The 23,095-nt window shown below is 37.2% G+C and overlaps 1 protein-coding gene and 1 non-coding gene across 3 annotated transcripts in view; both read right to left on the reverse strand.

Moving 5' to 3' along the window:
- Positions 1-628: 628 nt before the first annotated feature.
- The window catches only part of Gtf2a1 (general transcription factor IIA subunit 1), a 28,688-nt gene continuing 6,221 nt past the window's right edge, over positions 629-23,095 (reverse strand). For both annotated transcript variants that reach the window (XM_028777299.1, XM_028777300.1), the window contains 7 exons: positions 16,757-16,961; positions 14,062-14,129; positions 10,905-10,980; positions 9,486-9,619; positions 8,886-9,206; positions 4,341-4,430; positions 629-936 (listed from right to left, as the gene is read on the reverse strand). In XM_028777299.1, coding sequence (XP_028633132.1) covers positions 829-936; positions 4,341-4,430; positions 8,886-9,206; positions 9,486-9,619; positions 10,905-10,980; positions 14,062-14,129; positions 16,757-16,961 — 1,002 coding nt within the window. In that variant the 3' untranslated portion in view covers positions 629-828. The remainder of the gene's footprint in view (positions 937-4,340; positions 4,431-8,885; positions 9,207-9,485; positions 9,620-10,904; positions 10,981-14,061; positions 14,130-16,756; positions 16,962-23,095) is intronic.
- LOC114629341 lies at positions 14,950-15,092 on the reverse strand. Its single transcript, XR_003712637.1, has one exon. It is a non-coding gene; the product is annotated as a small nucleolar RNA SNORA79 (small nucleolar RNA).

Here is a 23,095-nt window from a genome sequence, read left to right on the forward strand (position 1 = left end):
TGGTACCTTTGTGAAATAAAAACATCTTCCTGAGGAGCCAAATGGGGTTTCCTCTTATAGTATGGGACTGAGCAGTTTTCCTGCAAGGAAATTAAGCTGTCACTTTAATTCTAGTCAACACAGGTAAGACCCAAGTCTTCAAGTTACATTTAACAAGTATGAAAACCTAATTAAATCAAGCATCTATTCCTGGGTCAACTTTGTTTCCAAACTGTGGCCATTGATCCTTCTCTTTAAATCTTAAGATGTTCATACAGCAGGGAAGCTAGAGGTATGTATTACTGAGGGAGAGTAACAAGTAAAAATGTTTTTAAGATCTATTATGAGTTTTAAATTTTCTTATACAAGTGAATTAAAATTCAACACCATAATTCTTGCCCTTCTGTAAAAAGCTCACACACAATTTTTACCAAATATAACCACATACAATAAGCAGTTTCAGTTCAATCTATCAAAAGGGTAATTTCTTCAGGTCATTCCAACAAGTATCTTCTGATTGAGCCCAACTTGGAGAAACAAATATAGACAAAGCTTTACATGCTAATTACCAATGGCAGGTTCCTGTATTTAAAATCAACAGTTACAGTTTTCCTACACAAACCCCCCCCCCCCCCCCCCCGACCCCAGGTGCTACAGTTCCATGGCTTGCCAGTCTGAAGTAGTGTCTATGTGGTCAAGGTCTAGCTTGGTTCCAGTAGCTTTGCTTCTACTGCGCTTTTCTGACATGCAGAAGTGAAGTTTTGGCTGATATATGTCCCAAGTTTCAAACCCTCCATTTTAACTTTTTAAGTTTCTCTGTCTTATTTATAAAAGGAAAGAAGCAGCTCTTCACCACTCTGCATCTCCAATGGCTTTGGAAAATATGTAATCTCTTCCGTTAAGATTCATAATGCCATCCTTGAGATGAAATTTCCATTTATTTTTACTTCTGTGTATCTAAACAAAAATTAAGAATGCAAAAGATGTAATAGGAAAACACAACAAAACCTCATTCATGATAAAACCACAAGCTTTGTCTTATGTAATTACTATATTTGAAAATTGAAATTTAAAATTTTCTTTATGTTTAGCAAAAAAAACTATGTAGATTTAATTTTTTAAAGTAATTTGTTAATAGCTCTCAATAATTTGTATTCAAATAAAATAGTTATGAGTTAGTTACCAGCAAATAATAATTAAGGCCTTATTTCTTTTACTAAAATAAACTCTCAAATAACAGTGCTCTCAAAACCTAGTGTGAACCTTTCACATAAAAATGCTCAGTAGAACACATTTCTGAGATCTTAATCCTAAAACCCTATGGCCTATCCTCTTAGACACCCTCTGGCATATTTAGGACACGTGATTGTTCAATGTCTATCTGATTGTAATTAGGAATTTGTCTAGACTTTACCCTGTCCCAAAACTCTAACTTTCACTTACTGATCCTAGCACTACCTTTGATGTAAATAGTGCTTCCTGCATTTGGGAATCACTGAGTGACAGACTCAAAACTTTCCTCATTAAAACACAACAGAGAATAATGTTAGAATAAAGGTAGAACAGAGAGATTCATATTCAGAAAGAAGTCCAGAAACTTAAAACTAAAGTCATATTGAGTAATATTTGTATTTGCACATAAGTACAAAGTACAAATTTAAAAGCATTCCTTTACTTGCCTAAGCCCTTCATAAACATACAAAATGCCAACAGAAATGTCTTTAATGTCCAATGAAAATGTGTTAAAGTAAAATTACTTTCTCAATGGTGAAACCTCACACTACACTGTTCTCACCAATGCTCCAACAGTTCTTTATAATTAAATTATAATTGCCCAAAACTTGTCATTCTATTAGCATTTAAAATAAGCCATGACTTGTCAGGCAACAACTTCATTATTCCTTCTGTGCTTGTCTTAAAATTGACTCACTGTTGACATACAAAGCTTAGGCTTCAAAACTCCTAAAAAATCAAGTTGGCTCAAGCCACATTCATTTCTCATCTCAAGTAACCCAGGCTACCTCACCATTTATAACTTACTATTACAACACTCATTCTATTCTTTCAGTCTTTCTAATCCTTCAAAGAGAACTCTGATAATTCTGAAATTGTTTTTCATTAGGCTATGTAAACCTACTCTCATTTTATTAGTTTAAAACATGAATGTATCTGAGAGCAAGACAAACTAACTTTAGAAACACTTAAAAACTGAATAGAGCGGGACATCCTCGTGGAGACGGGAGGGTGGAGAGGAGGTATGGGATGGGGACCAGTCCGAGGGTAGACCGGGCGGGGGATAAAATCTGGAGTGTGAAAAAAAAAAAGATTAAATAAAATTTTAAAAAAATATATGGGGATTTTAAAAAATGAATATAGCTTATCAAAGGAGAATACATTATTTCCTTAAAACAAGAAAATACTTCGAGGAATATTCTTTAGTCTAGCTCTTGTCTGGTAACCTGCCATCATGAAACTGTGTTTTGGGTATTTGGCTGCAACCAGGACTCCTCAGACTACTGTTTTAGCCTCATATTCTTTCTGCAGCTAACAAAAAATTCCATCTGCTGTAGAGTTTGTGATAGAGGTTATTAAAAACATTCATCTGAAGTCACAATGCACAAAAACATGCAACTAGTATGCAACTGACCTGGTTTTACCTTTTTATAATTAGGAAGAAAGATACACTGATTGGCAGTCCCCTATAGATCTGTTTGGTTAGGCACAGCTACTTATCGTACTCATTGTAACAACAAAAAAGTAAGATCTCTTTAATCTGAAGGAAATTTCATGTAGGGTACAAATACTACATGTTCATACCCAAACTCTAGTCACCCAGTACTTAGTACTGCTACTCATTAAACATTTGTTTAAGAAAAGAATCACATGGGTACAAAACAATCATTAATATGTGAATTTACGATCAATTTCATGACTGATAAGCACTTATTGCTTAATGGTGTAACTATAAAAATCCTGACAAGAACACTAACGCAGCAGTTCTCAATCTTTGGGGGCTGACTGACCTTTTCACAGGATCACCTAAAACCATTAGAAAACAGATGTTTACACTATGACTCATAACAATAGCAAAGTTGCAGTTATGAAGCAGCAACAAAAATAAATGTATGGTGATGGGGGACTGGGGTCACCACAACATGAGGAACTGTGCTAAAGGGTTGTAACATTAGGAAGGTCGAGAATCACTACACTGATAACTATTAAACTATTTTACAGCTGGCCAGTGGTGTCAGCACGCCTTTAATCCCAGCACTTGGGAGGCAGGGGCAGGCAGATTTCTGAGTTCAAGGCCAGCCTAGTCTACAGAGTGAGTTCCACGACAGCCACGACTACACAGAGAAACCCTGTCTTGGAAAAAAACAGCAACAAAAAAAAATTTATAAAAGAACACTCTGTTTAAGACCTAAAAATATAATAACCACAAAATAACTACAACAGCCGGGCAGTTCAGAGAAGTAGCCCAGCTGTTAAGAGCACTGGCTGCTCTTCCAGATGACCAGGGTTTGTTTCCCAGCATCTGCATGGTGGCTCACAACCTTCTGTAACTCCAGTTCCAGAGCATCTAGAAAACCTCCTCTCACCTTTGCAGGCACCGGGCACAAGTGTGGTGCACATACATACATGTAAGCAAAACACTCATACACTGAAAAGTGGGGGAAGAAAAATAACCAGAAAACTAAAACCTTATAAACTGGGGGGTGGGGTGGGGTGTGTGTGTGTGTGGTGTACCCCACAAAACTCAATAATTAATTCCCAGACAGCTTGGATTAAAACTTCCTTGAATAGCAAAATACGTAAAATTTTAAGAAATCTCACAAAATTCACTACTTAGGCCTTTTCAGACTCAAGTTTATAAAAGACAAAATTATCAATTAGTTCTGTCATTGGAAGGCGGGGGGTTGGGGGAGGCCTGGTACAAGGTAACATCATATGAATAGGAAAATGATCATCATCTCTCCCATTCATCCATCACTTTCTTTCCAAAGGCAATACTAAGGAAGTTCTATTCATTCTACTCTCAAACTGTGAAACCATCACAATGTGTCCTTTCACACTGGCTATAAAAGGTGAAGAAGTCAAGCCAGACATAGTAGAATGCGCCTATAAGCTCAGACTGAAGCAAGAGGAGTACAGCTGAATACAAAGCCATCCGAGACTAGCTAGCTTGCTACACATGGAGTTCCTGGCCAGCCTGAGTTGATAAGTAAAACCTGTTCTCAGGAGTAAAAGAAAAACACAAATACAGGTAGTCACCATCGCCCTAACTGTTTCAGTATGGCTGAAAAGATGATTTAGAGTAATGACAATAAAAACAATGTTCATACTGAATGTGAAGTCCTTACCTTATCGTACTGGCATACAACAACATTTTCTGTGTCAAAGAGTTCCTGCCCTTCCTCGTCACTTACATCATCTTCACTGTTGAGGGGCTCCTGCAAATCAAAGGACACTCATTACTCAGATCACATGTATTGCTATAAAGTTTCCTGTAACATTTATTGACACAAGTACTGTGGCCTTGATGGTCTCTGAGAAGATGTTAGGTGTGTATCTAGATACACTGAATGCAGTGCTGTGAATGCTTAAGGTTTGCTGATGTTATTTCAGCAAGAAATTAAGTTAAACTACAGAACTCGTAAGACTCAAAGGGGGTTAACATTTATTTCCTTTAGAGCTCTGTCATTAAGAAACATTGTCTGCTCATGTTCAATGCCCAGCACCCACAATGGCAGCTCACAACCATTTCTAACTCCAATCTCAGGGCACCAGATACCTTCTTCAGACCTCCCTGGGTACCCGGCACTCATATAGTAAACAAACATACAAGTAGGGAAACAGTCATGCACATAATTTTTATTTTTTTTCTTTTTTCATTAGTAACTGTACAAGACAAATTTTCATGTTTCAGAGGCCTAGAAGAAATAAACCTGAGAAGATATGAAGGTTTCATGAGGTTATGGTATTATCTACCAGCAACAGTTTAAAAGAAGAAAAAAAATGACACTGGAGAAGAAAGGAAAGAACACAATTGGTTTGCAGCGTGGCCTCAGGACTGTACTACAGACTACGACTCTAAATACAGATCAGTACTGTTTGTCAATATGATAATGTGGTAGAAAAAATAATTACTCTTAAAACATATAGGATAAAATATCTCCAGGCCAAAACTAAAACCAAAGAAAGGGATAAAGTAAAGTTAAACTTCATTTGTGGTGTTACACAAAAGCTTTAACTCATATTTAGACGAAGAGGGGAAAGACATGACAAAACAGAGGTAGAAAGGAAAATGATCAAGGCTGTTAGAGTCTAGGAGTATGCCGCTCACACAGAGGTGTATGACATATATTCTCTTTGAACAGAATTGTCTACGTGTACACTTCCTACGTCCATGGCTCCAGAGCACTCTACCAAACCTTACCCACAAGCAATCAGTCTCTATTCCCTCTTGTCTCCTGGCATCCACCAATCTGCTTTCTGACTTCATGAATTTACCTATTCCGTATACATAAATGAAGCAATACAATTTGTGGGTGTTTGTCCTGTGCTTTTGGGTGTTCGATGCACACTCATGTAGCAGTATGCACAGTACTTCACACTTCTTACAGCCAAATGCTCTTCTGTTGTGTATATAGGCCACATTTTCTTTGCCATTCACTAGTTACTGACAGGCAGTCAGGATGCTTGTATTGTTTGGATAGTGACAAGAGTATCGCTGTGAACACTCATGTACATGTTTTGTCTGAACTCCTGTTTTCAATGCTTTCCTATATGCATTTGCAAGTAAAACTTAGCAGCACATGGCTAATTCTCTGCTTAACTCTGAAAAACTACCACTACACTGTTTTCTGTTAAAGCTTCATATTCATACCAGAAACACGTAAGGGTTCCAAATCCTCACCATCATTCATAAACTTTCTTTTAAAATTACACCACTGTGGGTTGGAGAAATGGCTGAGCAATTAAGAATACTGGCTGCTTTTTCAGAGGGCCTGTGTTCAATTCCAGCACCCACGTGGTAGCTCGCAGCCATTTATGACTTCAACTCCAGGGATCTGAAATCCTCTCTTCTGGCTTCTAAAGGCAATGACTGCATGTGATACATGAAAATACACGCAGACAAAACAACCATGCACATAATTTTTTTTTAATTATAGTTTTCCTAGTAGGTATGATGACCCCAACTATGGTTTAGATTTCCATTTCCCTAATGACTAAAAATGCTTAAGAAAAGAAAACTACATCTGCTATTACAGTTTCTGAGGATCAAACGTATAAGCATAACATAGAAAGTTTCTCTGTTCGGTCTCACACAAGTTAAAATTTATGGTATCACAAGGCATATTGTCAGCTGACCCTCTGGTCTTTTCCAAGCTCATACAGATTGCTGGCAGACTGAATTGCTTAAAACTGTAAGACTGAGACTTTCGTAGATGCTCTGAAGCTGAGGGAAAGGTAGTTCAACGGTAAAATATAGTAACAAGCAGCAAATACCCAGATACTGTCCACAGTGTCACACGCCTTTAATCCCATCACCCGGGAAGTGAAGGTACAGACCAGCCTGGTCTACATCAAGTTCCAGGACAGCCAGAGCTACAGACTAAGACCCTGTCTCAAAAATAACAATTTAAAAAAAAAAAATCACAGAAGAGATTATATAATTAAAAAAAATACAAATTCTTTCATAAGGATACTATCTACATAAGAACTGATGAGAGGATTATGAGAAAAATTACAAAAGCATTCCTACACATACACTGATATAAAACTTCTGTAAATGTCAATCTAGCAATTAGGTAAAGGATAATACATAATGACCGAGCTGTGTCATATCAAGAACTCAAGATTGGTTTGCAAATTAGGACCACTCAATAGAATTCATAAATAACAGTCTATGAATTGGATACTGTGACTAGTGGTTTCAGAAAAGCATTTAATAATAAAATGATTTCCTTATACTAATAAAAAAAAATGCAAAGCACTTGGCAATCACTTAGCCAAAAAGACATCTACAAGGACAGGAAACAACAACAACTATACTTAATAATAGACCATTATAAAAAAATCTTCTACATAAAAACCAGATGACTATTAAAAATCAATATATGTCTATAATCAAGCAAGCTGGAGAAACAGCACAAATGTCACTTAAGGACTAAAACTGTGGGAAAGGGTTAGAAATAATGCTAACTATAAGTATAAGTTATAAGTATAACTTGAAGTGTATGTCCAAGTATTTGGACATATAAGTAACAAGTAAATACATGAAAAGCAACTAAATCTCCTAAGTATTCAAGGAAGTTCAAACTAAAACAAGCCAAGACACCATTTTTCAAACTGGAAAAAAATTCAACAGTCTGCCACTAATCAGGAATGGATAACATATTGACATCTACAAATTACAGACAAAATGGCAGGATAGACTCAGTACAGTAAGTTGGCAAGTCCATGTTCACGTGTAATACTAAAGAGAAACACTGTAGTTCCCAGCACACAAGCCACCCAAATACTCAATAAATCCAAAAGAGGATAAACAAATTACAGTACAAATCATAGTACAAACCGTAAAAATTATGAGTTATAGGTTGTAACTGAGATGAACCTTAGTGACATCATTTTAAGAAAACTGGACAGAAATTACATTAAAAGTATTGCACTTATGCTATATATGGACAAGAAAAACTCAAACAGTATTATCTTTGGAAATGCGAACAGATGTACTGTAATACAAAGAGAAGTTAACAATAAAGTCTGGCATAAATGCTTTGAAACCACAAGAAAGAAGATATAACTGGGGAAGAAACAGCGAAGTGTACAAAGAAACACTTAAGTAACAGAAATATTTCACTCAATGGTGGATGCCTGGATAGCCATATTTTAAAATATTTTTATTCACTTTGATTTGTCAAATATTAAATAAATTATTTTTAGCCAAATAATATTTAGGAAAAACAGATGTTTAGTTAGGCCCAAACAATGGTCACACTTATAATCCCAATTCTTGGGAACCTGAATCAGGATTGTCAGAAGTTCAATACAATGAGTTCCGACCTGCAGCCTAGGCTACAGTGTGAAAAAAACCAAAATAATAATAAACATAAATAAGTAAAATCAAACAAATTTGTATTAAGATTTAAAAGATGATGATTCCATTGTATACCAAAGTAATTAATCATAAATATTATGGTAGGTTACTATGTTATTTTTGTATAGTAACTAATCTGGAAGAATAGAGAAAATAGGAACATGTTTACAGCTATCAAGAAAAAGGTATGATGATCAGATTACTGAGGACCTGGTATAGAGTATGACAAAAGGGCCAAGGATGGCTTTGGCTTGAGCTGTCACATTCAGTTTTTCTCCAGTTTCCTCTCCCCATATACTGTCATACCTTTTTAATCACTAAAAGAGAAAATCAATTTCATCTATCTGTTTTACCAATACATCATGTTTAAACCATATTTCATAAAACCTAAATCAAAGAATTTGATTTGCACTATCCTCACTATCCCTATTAATATAATTTCCATTTGATACACATACCTTTAAAAATGAGCTTATAGTTACTATTGATATCAATAGGACCTATTCTGTATTACCTAGGAGACAGACCTCACTCGGAGCTTATCTATGAGGAAGTATCTAGGTCCTGAGTATGCCTACAATGGACTGTGATGAAAATACTAATTGACTTAGGAAGACTCACAATCCCAAGTGTACAGTACCACTCCCTGGGTTTGAGTATTGGACAGTATAAGGAAAAGGCCAATTAAGTTCAAGCATCCATCCCTCTGCCTCTGAAACAAATAGCCTATAATTTGTCTGCTTAGCATCAAACACAACAGTGAATGAGAGTGCCTTTTCTTTTCAAGGCTTTTATAGAAACTTACTTCCTCCACCTGCCCATCTTCAGCTCCATCTTTCTCTTTATCTTCCTCCTCATCATCATCATAGTCTTCTTCTTCATCTTCATCTTCCTCAGAAGATGTATCCCCCGTTCCATCAACTTGTAACACCAATGGAGCTTGCTGTTGAGCAGGCTGGGCCTGTGGCTGCTGTTGTCCAGCTGCAGGTATCTGTGCTTGTGCTGGTGTGGGTGCTGCCACTGTTGTAGGAATGACCTGAGTCTTATTTCCTGTAAATAAGATTTGCTGTGGCTGGATGATGACACCTGTCTGCGGTGAAATCCCTCCAGGGAGTGGGGCTAGGACCTAGAGCAAACAAAACCACCTATTAGAAACTGGCTAGAGGGATCAAACATCCAAAACTAGACTACTAATAATTCAGTTTTAAACATGAGAAATGTACATTAGACTTGAAGGCATATAATCTTAACTCAGGGTAAGGTTGTTTTTGACTGCTGTGCACATATTAACTTGTCTAGGGGAAGAGTGGGGAAGCACACAAGAAAGTCATAAAAGTATAGCAGCAGAGGAGGCAGAAGCAAAAGAAAATGGATACCAAGGGGATGGTAGGTAAAATTGTTTTACCTGTTGGATAACAGGCGCTTGTACTCCACCGGGCTGCATTTGTGGTATAACTTGTTGTTGTAGAACAACTGATTGCTGAGGCTGAAAGATATACTGAGCACCATTGGCTGCTCTGACCACCTGAAGCAGCTGGCCTAAGGCAAAAAAGAATAGAGTCCAGGTTGCTATTTCAGCAACAATTAATACACAAAGAAATTTATACTGCTCTCAAGCCAAAGAACCTAGAAATTACTAAGTTAAAAGACTAAACATTTTACTAAGGGGTGGCAACTACACATGTTAAACTATAATCATTACTGTTCCCAACTTCCCCCAATATCCAAATAGCTCAGTTATTACAAGCACTAAGCTGCTATTCCAGAGAATTAGGGTTCCATTCCCATCACTCAAATGGGAGCTCACAGGTATTTCTAACTCCAGTCCTAGGGAATCCAATGGCCTCTTCTGGCATCCCAAGAAACTGCAAGCATGTGGTGCACAAACATACAAGCAGGCAAAATACCCATACATACAAAATTTAAAACTGAAAAAAAAAAAGACTTTATGATAGCCTTAATTGCTTTTGGTCACATGGCAATAGTCAGGAAAGGGTAATAAATATGATCAGACATTTCAATGGCTGTTTTTAAACTTGAAAGACACAAAGGTGTAACATCTTATTTGTATCTTAAACCAAAGCACAAGCTTTCCTTTAAATTCTCAACATGCAATGAAAATTTGCTGAGCCAATTAGAATGCCAAAATTATGACCAAATAACCGAACAATGCCCTCGTGTATGTTCCTTTAGATATAACAGAATCCTTAAGAGTGAGCAAAAACATGCAGCAAGACAGATCCCTAACTGGTTCCTCAAATTTAGCAATTAACTAACAAAAATAAGAAAGATGATTGATATTAGCCCAAGTAACAGTCTACATACGTTTTGTAAAAGATATAATGAAAAATATATTATTAATGCAGAGACTTTATGTCTAAAAGACTATAACGTGTAAATTCTTCATGCCCTGTGAAATGGTCAACTTGGTCATCACAAATATCTCATTTAACTCATTTGCCAAGACAGATACTTAGTTTAAATTTAAAAAAAAAAGCTCTGTATATAACCACTGAAGCAGCGTCTCAGCTGGCCTCAACTTACTATGAAACTGAGAATGACACTGAACTTCTGATCCCGCCTCCAACTCCAAACTTCTGGGATTAGATGCTACCAAACCTGGCTACAATTTTCATTTCCTCAGCTGTATCCTCAAGAAAGATTAAACTTCTCTATTTTATAGCTCTTAAATTATTTAAACAACCTAAACCAAATGGTCAAACAAATGTCAGTATTGTCTTTATTTTTGACAATAAAACATTAAGAGTTACCTGATGTTAACTTCTGAACAATATTTAAAACTGCTTCCCATGTTTCTAGTTACCTGAATTTGTTAGTATCTGTTGAACAGGAGTCACGCCTGCAGGAAGCGCCAAGGTAGCAGCTGTAGCAGCAGCACTCTGGAATAAAACACAAAGGAAGGAAAGTCTTATCTGCGCATGCACTGAACAAGATCTTAGTTTATGTGCAGTGCATTTTACCAGCACATGAGGAATTTACTAAAATAGCATTCTAGCAATAAGGCTAAGTTCCATGTGGCACAAGAAAGACAGCACAGCCTAAATAACCTATTGAAGTATTTCAAGAAAGTTCCCTTAGAGAATTTATTCTAAGTAACCTCACAGGGAAGCTTCTTTGGTTCCGGATGCAAGCTCTCACAGTCCCAGGCTAACCTGTATGGTTTCAGAAATAGATGCTCTACTAGCCATGTGGTCGCACAGGAGACCGCCACTCCAGCACTGCTAGACCGTATACTGAGAACCAGCTTGTGGTAGCTTAAATCCAATTTCATACTCATCACTTAAGGCCATCCTTGTTTCTTGGTTTTCTACATTACTACCAGAATCAACAGGTCTCCAAAAAAAAAAAAATTATCTCAGAATTCTTTGGTTTCTATAACTGACAATTCTAAGATGCCACATCATTTAAAAGGAACAGGGACATATTCACATAATATTCCAGGTAACATATGCAATAGGTTAGGTATTTCTTAGTCCAAACCTTGAAGCCAGAACTATCTCAACTTCAGATATTTTTCCTAAATTAAGAAATACTTGAGCCGGGCGGAGGTGGCGCACGCCTTTAATCCCAGCACTTGGGAGGCAGAGGCAGGCGGATTTCTGAGTTCGAGGCCAGCCTGGTCTACAGAGTGAGTTCCAGGACAGCCAGGGCTACACAGAGAAACCCTGTCTCGAATAACCAAAAAAAAAAAAAAAAAAAAAAAAATACTTGTATATACACACACATACACATCCTAGATGTGCGAACTCAAAAATCTATGAAAGGAATTTATTTTTCATACATACATTTATACATATATCCTGAACATAATTTCATATTTTAGTATCCTATAGATTTTTTTTCCTTTTTTTTTTTTTCTTAAACTAGATCTTGTATGTAATCCTCTCTTGCCTGGAATTCACTGTCAGACAACTTGGTCTTCAATCTGAAGTCATTCTCCTGACTTTGTTTCCCAAGTATAGTGATAAAAGGTGTGTACCAACATTCTTGGATTTTTTTTTTTCCCCTTTAGGACAGGGCCCCAGTATAGTCCAGGCTGTCCTCAACTAGTAATCCTCTTGTCTCTGCCTTCTGAGGGAAGGGATTGCCCTACAACAGCTCCCGTGAGACTGAGTTGTAACTGCAATCACTCCATTTAGTTACTCCCAAGATTTTTTTTCTTCTTGATTGCCCTGAAAGGTTTTTATCACTCTGATAGCTTAATTTTGTACTTTTAAATATCTTCATGTATCTCACTGTAACTTCATTTAGGTAGCTTTTATTCTATTATGTTTAGATATTCCTTAACACACACAACCATTAATTATTGTTTAATTTATAAATTTTTAGGAAACCAACATTTAGATTGAGTTTAAGGAAATACGTACATATGCCTTAGAGAAACTAATGAGAGAACAGTGAGAATGACTTCTGTGCAGGTCAGGGGCAGGAGATAGTCAGGGGCTCGGTGGTTATAAGCATTTACTTCCCTTGCAGAATTCAGGTTCTACTTATTCCCAGCACCCACATGGCAGCTCACAACCACCTTCAACTCCACGCCCATGGGATCTGACACCCTCTTTTGTGCTCTACAGGCACCAAGCAGGCATGTGATATATAAACATACAGGCAGGCAAGCAGTAATACACATAGGAAAAAAGAACATTTTAAAACAATACAAATAAATAAAAATAAAAACTGGAGTTGCTAGTACATGAAGTTAAGACTGGCAGTACACACGAGGAACCTGCTTCTTAGATGCTTATATACCACAGCTGTAAACTCTTATGCTTCACAGTTGCCACTCAGAAAGTCAAAGCTCTTGTAAAAATATTTTCATTAAAAACCAAAAAACTCATTGCTAATAGTACTTAAACAGACCAGGAGACAATTTGAGAAATGATTTTTGCTCCTTAGTAATAATTTTAGCTGATTTTAAAAATGAAATGCCACAACTGAGGCACTACCTTATCTATACATTTTAAGAAAATAAATCATTCATGGTAAAGTACTAAATAAATGGTCAGACTGTGTTTTCATGTTTCTTTTCAACATTAACGATCTAGCAACACATTCTAAGAGCCTGAAGGGCTTCTTTAAGTTCACAGTTAAACACTCTGATGTATCTGATGAGAGATTACAAGCCTTAAATGTGAGAAGTTTAAGAATGTGTAATATTCAGTGTGCCTGTCCACCTGAAATATAACAAAACTCTACTATATTTCAACTGCATAAAATACATCTTAAGGTATAAATTTAAAGAGTACAATAAAGCAAACAACGTATTATGCTTAAGTCACAACAAAGACTCTCTTAGCATATGACTTCAGCAGTGGCATCCTTGAGTTGGGCATGCTGGCACATGTCTTTAATCCCAGGACTTGGCAAGCAGATTAAGTTTGAGTCTAGCCTGGTCTGAAACCATGTCTCAAAAAACCCCAAAAAGCAATGCAAAACAAAAAAGGAAATAGCATCCTTGCATGCTTCAGCAGATGACCACACACTCAAATGTACAAAGTTAGCACAACTAGATTTAATGGTTTAAAAAGAAACAGAGGGTACAAGTTGGGTGTGTGGGTAGAAAAGAAGGGGTACATCTGGGAAGAGTTGGGGTAGGGGTGAATATGATTAAAATACATCACATGCAACTCTCAAATAACTAATACAATTAAATTTTTAAAAAGAAATAGCTATCCTGAGTTGTCCAAAACAGTTAATTCTCAACAATATAAACTTAGCATATGTTTGGCTGGTTCCTTACAGCTATGAACTATCCCCCACAAAGAGTATCTTGGTATTTTTTCTAAGAAGATTACATAGTTTTATAAATTCTAATGTCTAAGATAATGTGATTTTATTTATCATTAACACATATCTTGCTCAAATCTTTCATAATCCTCAAGTTGTTAAATAATACACACAAGAATAACTGCAATTTTAGATTAAATAACGCCAATGTAAGTGCCATGTTCAAGTCTTACCGTAATACTTGATGCATTCATATGTTGTATCAACTTAGAATCAGGAACAATAACTTGTGGTGCTGTAGCTAGAAAAAACAGAAAAAAGGGTCTATTTACAAACAAGGGTCCTTCAGAGCTGCAGGAATGTCATAAAACGGCAAAACTTTCTTTACCTTTTTCATGCTTTTGTTGCATTTTCTACTTTAAAATACTCTCAAACTATTTGCTATTTTATACTTCTTTAAGATTTTTTCTATGGAAATCAACAGCTAAATATTTATTTATTTTATATTGAAAAACATTAATAAAATGACAATACCTTAGCCAGGCATTGCAGTGTATCCCTTTAACTCCAGCACTCAGGAAACAGAAGCAGATAGATCTCTGAGTTCAAGGTTAGCCTAGTCTATATAGTAAGACAGTGTCTAAAAACAACTAACAAACAAACACACAAACAAAACCCTAGAACATCCTGTTCTGGGAACTTGACTGCTACCCACAATCATGGCATTTTAATTAACTATTTGAAAAATATCAATCAATGGGTGAAAATGCTTCCTATACAAGCAGAAGGACATGAGTTCAATCTCCAGAACACACATAAAAAAGCTAGTGACATAGCATGAGCACTCTAACACCACTGCTCCTGTAGGAGATAGAGAGCTACCAGGGAGGAGAGTCAAGAGACAGGAGAACTCTGAGCTTGAGGACAGCTAGCATAGCGTATACAGAAGAAAGACAACACAGATCCCGCTTCAAAGTGAAAAGCAAGGATCAACATCTGAAGTTGTCTTCCGACTTCCATGCATACAGCATGGTGCATGAGCACCTCAATCTGCATGCGTGCACACAAACATCATACACACAAGTACGAAACAATGGCAATGTTAGTTAAAAAACAGAAGTAATTGTTTGACCCCGCAAATTTCAGAGAATACACAGATAATCCCAATATCTTGATATTCTCTGAGTGAAAAAAATCAATTTTAATTTATGATGACCTAAAATCCTAGTGCCATGCCTATAGACAATAGGAGGAACAGTCATCAAAGATGAAAAACAGGTATGAAGAGCTGGTGAGATGGCTCAGTGGGCAAAGGCACTTGCAACCAAGCCTAAAGACCTGAGTGCCATCCTTAGAGCCCACATGGTAGAAGGAAAGAACAGGCTCCTGCAAGCTGTCCTCGGCCACATGGATACCATGGACTACCACTCCTCCACACATGCTAAGTTAAGTAAACGAGCCCTTAAAAAAAAGAGACTCAAAATCTATAGTAAACCAAATCATAAAGGCTGTCTGCTACATGTAACTATTCACTGTGCATCTCATACACACTCTTAGACAAAGGAGCAAACGAGTCACCGAACAGTCACCACCTTAAACTAAGCTTTCATTCACCTGAAGTTTCCTTCCCAGTCAAATTCATCTAACTACAATATTCAGAAAATTTTGTAACTCAATAGATTTTTGTCATATAAAAAAACTACGAATGATGGATCGAGATCTTGTTTTGGGTTTTTTTGAGACAAGTTTTCTCCATGTACCCCTGGCTGTCCTGGAACTTACACTGTAGACCAGGCTGGCCTTGAAATCAGAGATCTACCTGCCTCTGCCACCTGAGTGCTAGATTTAAAGGTATGGAAAGGTTCTTAATCTTTCCAGAGCCCAGATTTCCTTCAACTGTGAAAACTGAGCTAATAGCTATCCTGCAACACCCCGATAAAGGTCAACACAACAGGACCTATAACATGATTTGAATATTGTAAACTATGACAAAGTCTGTAAATCGTTTTTTTTCTTTAAATCAAGCATTAAAAGTAAGTTGAACTAAATTTTCAGACTACTTATTCCAGTATTGAAGATGCATGAACAAAATAAAATGTCTTTGTAAAATCATGTTTTATAAAGAAAACGACCTTATATTAAATAAAGAGTCCCTTCCTAAGTAAGTCTGTATAGGTAGGGATCCCATTTTCTTTTTTCTTACACAATATATACAAAGTGTAGAGTATGGGTATTGCTGTCAACCTATGAGACTCAAGGTTTCTCTGCAGTGTTTCTGGCATATATCACAGCTTAGCTGGCCCATAACCTTCTGGGAATCTGTCTCTACTACCCATCTCCCCACAGGGATACAGGAACTCCTCCTGCCTTTATGCTCTTGGGACTCTACGTCTCTCTACCTGGTCCTTAGCCAGCTCATTCACATATGAAAAGTAGGTATAAAGAGCTGGTGAGATGGCTCAGTGGGCAAAGGCACTTGCCACCAAGCCTAAAGACCTGAGTGCCATCCTTAGAGCCCACGTGGTAGAAGGAAAAAGAACAGACTCCCCTCCCAGGAATGCTCTTCATAACTTCTCCCTTTGTTATTTTCTTTTGCTGTTTTTGAGACAATGTCTCGAGTAGCCCAGGCTGGCTTCCAACTCACTCACTATATAACTAACTGAAGAAGCCTCTTCCAAAATGCTAGGATTATAGACATGCTTCACAATGCCCAGTTTATGCGGTGGTGGTGATTGAACCCAGGACTTCATGTACGCTAGGCAAGCACTCTACCAGCCAATAGAAAAGAAGAAAAAGAACAATCAGTATAGGTCTCCCGATCTCAGCATCTGTTTAAAAAAGATGATGGATTCATCAAACTCAAAGGAATACTTTCAAAAGACAAGTGTAGTTTGTAAGCCACAATAGGGAACTCTATGGCCTTCTCACCTTGCTGTGATGCAGGAATAAGAACCTGTTGGGTCTGTGCTTGCTGAGGTACCGTTTGCTGAGGTTGCGCTTGCTGGTGGTGGTGGTGGTGGTGATGCTGCTGCTGCTGGGGTTGATGCTGCTGCTGAACTTGCAACAAAAGCTGCTGTTCTTCTGAATGAAATCCATCTACTGCCCTAGACTGCATGAGTTTATTCTCCCACAACTAAGACAAAGGACAGTAAAGACTTCTCAGTGACTTAAAAAAAAAACTCTGGACACATGGACATTAAGTTATTAGGTGACTGTAAATTTCTTCCATTTTCAGAAATAATACTATCACACATACACATAAATTAGCCTTTAATTCTTACCCAAGTTTGATGTAAGGAAAATTAAACCTTAATCAGATCTCATGTTTATTGTAGTGAAGAAATTTTTTTTTTACATTCCAAGAAACGTTCTAGAGTAATTCCTCAGTTAGCAGGTATTACTTAACAGAGTTCCCAGAGTCAATCCCTGAATAATCACAGCTTATCTTTTTATTTCAAAATCATTATTAAATTGCTTTTATGGAACTTTGCTCAATACAAATTTTCTATCTCTTCAATAGGAGTCAACAGGAGAAATATTCATCCATCTGTCCTCACTGAGAATGAGAAATAAAGGCACTCTAAATTCAGACAGGCCAACCTCCTTTCTACTCGTCTAACCTTGTGAGTTAAAGAAAATGGTCTGACATGGTCATCCCAGTCCTCTACACCTCTCAAAATGTCCTCTTTCCTATGAAGGAGTGACAGTCACTTTTTCCTTAGTCACTTCTATAGGGTGAACATATCTAAAAACTCAAAATCTACCATGTTCTAAAAAATCTGTACCTTTTTGATTCCTGCAGGATGTCACCACAGGAAAATTCTACCTGATGAAATTTTATTTTATGCACAAAACCATTAAAATCATGTGTAAAATTAATTCCTAGCAATGTGTAAAAGGTGTATGAGAAGCATTAAGAGAACTTCACTCCTTACTATATGCAAGTACTTCAAAGTCTAAAAAACATAATGCAAAAAGACAATATTCCTGGGTTGGTGATACCTTTCCGATTAGGGATACCCAATCTGTATTCTTTCTTTCACCAGAGGGTAAGTTCTATAATAGAAGAGGGGAGGGAGAGCAACCCAAGAGAGGAAATGAAAATATTTCCAACTATTTCATTCTTCCCATAACATATTTGCTTTCTCCTATGTTCTATGTTTAGAGTTTCACTCTTATAAGAAATTATCCAAGAAAGTAAAATCATGCCTCTAAAACACAAAGAAAACAATTTGGTCAGTTTAACACTCAGGCATCTGTGTAAGCATTCTGTTTCTAAGTCTAGGACCTGCTCTTGAGATACTGTTAACTCAAGAGGTTTCTTTGGAGTCCTTTCAGAGGCTCCTCTTGCTATACATAGATTCAAAGCAAAAACTCATCACCTAGCTGGGCAGTGGTGGCGCACGCCTTTAATCCCAGCACTTGGGAGGCAAAGGCAGGTAGATTTCTGAGTTCGAGGCCAGCCTGGTCTACAGAGTGAATTCCAGGACAGCCAGGGCTATTCAGAGAAACCCTGTCTCGGGGAAAAAAAAAAAAAAAACAAAACAAAATAAAAAAAACAACCATCACCTTTCCCTCTCTACTGACCTAGATTTAGGACTACCTGCTAAAACAATTCCAGTGTCTTTCCAGTGGTGTTCTGAAGAATGAAGTCAGGTTCACAGTACAACTACTTCTCTAGCAAGCCCAATACTTAAATGCCTGAAATCCATACTTAAAAAAATACTAATCTCTATTCATGGTTATCAAAGTTTAATAAAGTCAGTGATCACTGAATGCTAGCTGTTATTACTAATCCAGTAGTGGCTTTAATTATGTAACAGCATTACATCAGAAGCTGGAAAACCAGTTAATCCTGGTTTGTCTACTAATGTGACTCAATCATGTAACATTCTTACATATTTTCTTCATCTAAAATTAAAGGAAAATTCAGTTACATTATTTTTAAACTTTCAGCTAATAATAGAGGCTTTTACAAACCCCACACTAAAAACAACTTCCTAGAGCAACAAAGTAGTACTTCCTAAGTAAGAGTCCAAATTTTATCTGGCTGATCTCTGAAAAGAGGAGAGGAAAGGAGAGGGACAGAGAAGAGGAGAGAGAGAAACAGGAGGGAAGGGAACCAACTCCTACAAATTATCACCTCGCCTCCACATGCACACAGTGGTATATACACATCTACATGTGTAAACACACAGATGAAATTAATTTTTCTTTAAAAAAATCAATCAAAATATGAAGTAAAAGAACTGTCATTGTTTAAGAAACTTTTTTTTTTAAGCTGGGCAGTGGTGGCACACGCCTTTAATCCCAGCACTTGGGAGGCCTCTAGAGGCAGGTGGATTTCTGAGTTCGAGGCCAGCCTGGTCTACAGAGTGAGTTCCAGGACAGCCAGGGCTATTCAGAGAAACCCTGTCTCGAGAAAAAACAAAAACAAAAAAAAACAAAACAAGAAACTATTTTTTAAATTAGGCATAGTGGCATACACCTTTAATCACAGCACTTGGGAAGCAGAAGCATGTGGATTTCTGTGCGTTCAAGGCCAGCCTGGTCTACATTAAGTTCCAGAGATCCTGCCTCTAGAGGGGGAAAGAGTTTTACAGCATAGTTTTCTAACTGAGGAGGTGATGAAAATCCAAACTAGTTCTTAAAGTACATTTTCTAACAGTGTCCAATTCCCAACCCATCATGTTTAAAAAAAAAAAAAAGATTTATCTTATTATTTGTGTGTGTGTGTGTGAGAGAGAGAATACATATCACATGCTTGTGGCTGCCCCTCACTAACCAGAAGAGGGTATAGAATGCCCTGAAGTGGAATTACTTACAGGCAGCTGTGAGCTGGCCGTAGGTTCTAGGAACAGAATTCTATGTTCTGTGCTCAGATGACTGAGCCATCTCTCTAGCCTCTCTTCAATTTTCTAAATTCAATGTTTTATTGTTATTACCATCAATTGGTTGTAAGCCCATCATTCTAAAGATGCTTCTAGGATAAACAGAAATATTGGCAAAATGTAATGTGTGGTTAAGACCATGTTCTACTCCCCTACATCCTAGCAATCAAAATTCCTAACTGAGAAAGTTTACAGTATATTTCAGTAGTAAAAGTGCTTGCCCAGTTAGCATGGAATGAGAATCAAAAATCCAGAGCCACAAGAAAAGAAAGGAGAGGAGGAGCCGGTGGCTACATAAGAGGAGAAGAGCTAATTCTGAGGTGGGATCCCAGACTTAGTCTATCAGCACATTAAGTAAGATGTGAGCCACAAGCCATTAGAATGAATTGCCCAGGTTATTTTGTGATGTTTGCAAAAGTAAATATAGTTGAATTAAAGTCTAAATCAATGCTTTTCAAATAGGACTTCAACCTATTAGTGGGTCATAAAAAGTCAATGTTGAGCCAGGTGTGGTTGTGCACGCCTTTAATCACAGGACTCAGCAGACAGAGGCAGGCAGATCTGTGAGTTTGAAGCCAGCCTAGTCTATACAGTAAGTCCAGGACAGCCAGGGCTCTGTTACACAAAGAAGGCCCCATCTCAGAGGAAGAAAAAAGTCAATGTTGAATTTTTTTTTTATGAATAATATTAAACTTGAAACAGATATGTAACATAGGAAATAGTTTCAGTGTTGTTTTCTGAACTGTTAATGGATTAACTTTCTAAAGTTTACAAACACATCTTCTACTTAACTGTAATAATCTGTAGACTATATTAATTATAGATATCAATTCTATTAATCTGTATAATCTATAGACTATATGATATATATGTATATAACCTATAATATAGTCACCCTTATATATGTGAAATAGCCCACATCCCAACTAGAAGTCTAAAACTATACTTGACTCAAATATGATTTTCCCCTACACACATACATACATATCCATGATAAAAGTTTAATTTGCAAATTATACACAGTGCAGTAAAAGAGAACTATAAGGACATTCTGTGGTTTAAACGCTATGTGACTGTGGTCTCTTTCTCAAAGTATCTGACTGAATGTGCAGTTTCTTATGGGGATATGAAATACAATATTTACGTGTTAAGATTTAGGTGACATACACAGACACTCTGTTATCTGAATATACACACTATGACACTACACAGATATTCTGGAAATTGAATGGGCATTAAATGATTAATGGGTGAGTTGCATATGCAGAACAGATAAGCTGGACAGAGAAATGACTCACAAACTGGATATTATACAACTGGTTGGGGAGATTTCATCATTCTGAATGCACACAACCTACAACTCACAAATTGCTTATTTCTGGATTATTTCACTTAATATTTTTCTAACAAAGCTGACCAAGGGTAACCAAAACAAAAAGGAAAATCAGGGATCTGGAGAGAAGGCTCAGTAGCTAAAAGTACCTGCTGCTCTATCAGAGATCCCAGGTTCAACTACCAGTACTGACATGACAGCTCTCAATAATCTGTAACCCCAGTTCTAAGAAATCCAATGCCATGCACTGGCCTCCTCAAGCACCAAGCACAAACATGGTGCAGACATACATGCAAGCAAAACATCCACACACATTAAAAAAATTTTTTAAAGATTATAGATAAGGGGAATAGTACACTATTTTTAAAAACAGTGCTCAGACCCAATCTACTACCCCATTTAGTCAGACTCTGGAGCAGAGGCTTAGCCAGACTACCTGCTACTGTAACTGGTACTGTATTTCTTATAGAACTAAGCTACTTTCTGTTAAATAACCTGAGACTACTCCATAGTTCTCAATGTGAAGTTTCTAAAATGAAACATATCAAAGTTCCATAGCCCCAAAGAAAGGCAGTCCCTTAGGCTGGCCATGCTGATGCATGTCTTTAATCTGAAGCACTTGGGAGACAGAGGGATAGGCAGTGGATCTGCTTTCAAGGCCAGGCAGAGCTCCAAAGTGAGACCCTGGTTTGTTGTTGGGTTTTTCCGTTTTCTTTTCTTTGGGGAAGAGGGGAGTTTCTCCCTGTGCTATCAGAGATAGTACTACTTCTGAATGAATTTCTTCATGCAACAGATAACTAGGAATTTACCAGCCATTAAGTATTAAATTTAAAGAAAGATTATAAAAATAAATTAATGTTTATTAGAATTCTGTCTTCTGTATAGGATTTTACTGGCATTTTAGGCAGAGTGCATCTGTATCCTATGGGATGGTCCCACAGGAGATGCAACATTCCTAGTCCTTGCCTACTAAATGACAAAGGTGTTGGCTAGTCTTGACACATGAACATGGTCCCACATACTGCCAAAAGCTCTCCAGGGGTTGGGCTAGTCAATCAAGAATCAGAACTTAGCAATCATAAATTTTCAATCATAAATGTAACTTGACAAATATAAAAATAACACCATATAAGCACCAAGCTTATACCATCAAGTAAAAGTTTGATTTATTCACTCAATGTCCACATTTTCCTTTCATGTTTTAAAAAAGGTTCATGCATACAACTGCTTTGCTGGCATGTGTGTATGTCTAATACCCACAGAAGTCAGAAGGCATTAGAGTCCCTGGAAATGGAGTTACGGATGGTTGTGAGCCTCCATGTGGATACTGAGAACTGAATACAGGTCCTCTGTGAGAGCAACAAGTGCTCTTAACTGTTCAACCATCTCTCCAGCTCTTCAATTTCACTTCTCCACAATTTTAACTTTATCAAAAAGTTCTAGGTTCTAAGCATCGATGTTAAAATAATGTTACACTGTTTTGGCAATAGTAATACTAAACTGTTAAGTATTTCTTTGCTTAGAAAATTGGTAGAGCTCTTTTCATTTTATTTATTCCCTTTCCCACAAGTAAACTATTAATTCTGGCATACCCACACTTCAGCAGTTTTTGCCTAGGAATCTAAAATTGACATGACGAAAATTCAGCTTCTGTTTCCAAAAAGACTGAGGTGTACAACTATATGTGTAGCTGAGACAGTCTAATAACTAAATTTTATTTAATTCTATAGAGGTACATATGTAGACATTATCACCTCCTTCTTTAGAAAAACAGAACCTGAAGAACAAGAAGTTAGGCAAGTTATCCAAGATCGACAAACACTAGAAGGCAACAGCAGGACACTCCCAAGGCAGAAGTCTACGGCAGTGGTCCTGATCACGGGACCTGGCACTGCCCTTGCCTCGTCCTAGAGCTCCCCCCTTCTCATTTAACCGGTTCCTTCATCGACTTTCTCTCTCATTTGCTCTTTGGGGAAGCCGGGTTCCCTTACAGCTTTTGGAAACTCTGAAATAAAATTACATGTACACTTTATCCACAAGCTG

Source organism: Grammomys surdaster, unplaced genomic scaffold (assembly GCF_004785775.1).
Source record: "Grammomys surdaster isolate TR1022 unplaced genomic scaffold, NIH_TR_1.0 279, whole genome shotgun sequence".
In the NCBI taxonomy this organism is placed as follows: Eukaryota; Metazoa; Chordata; class Mammalia; order Rodentia; family Muridae; genus Grammomys; species Grammomys surdaster.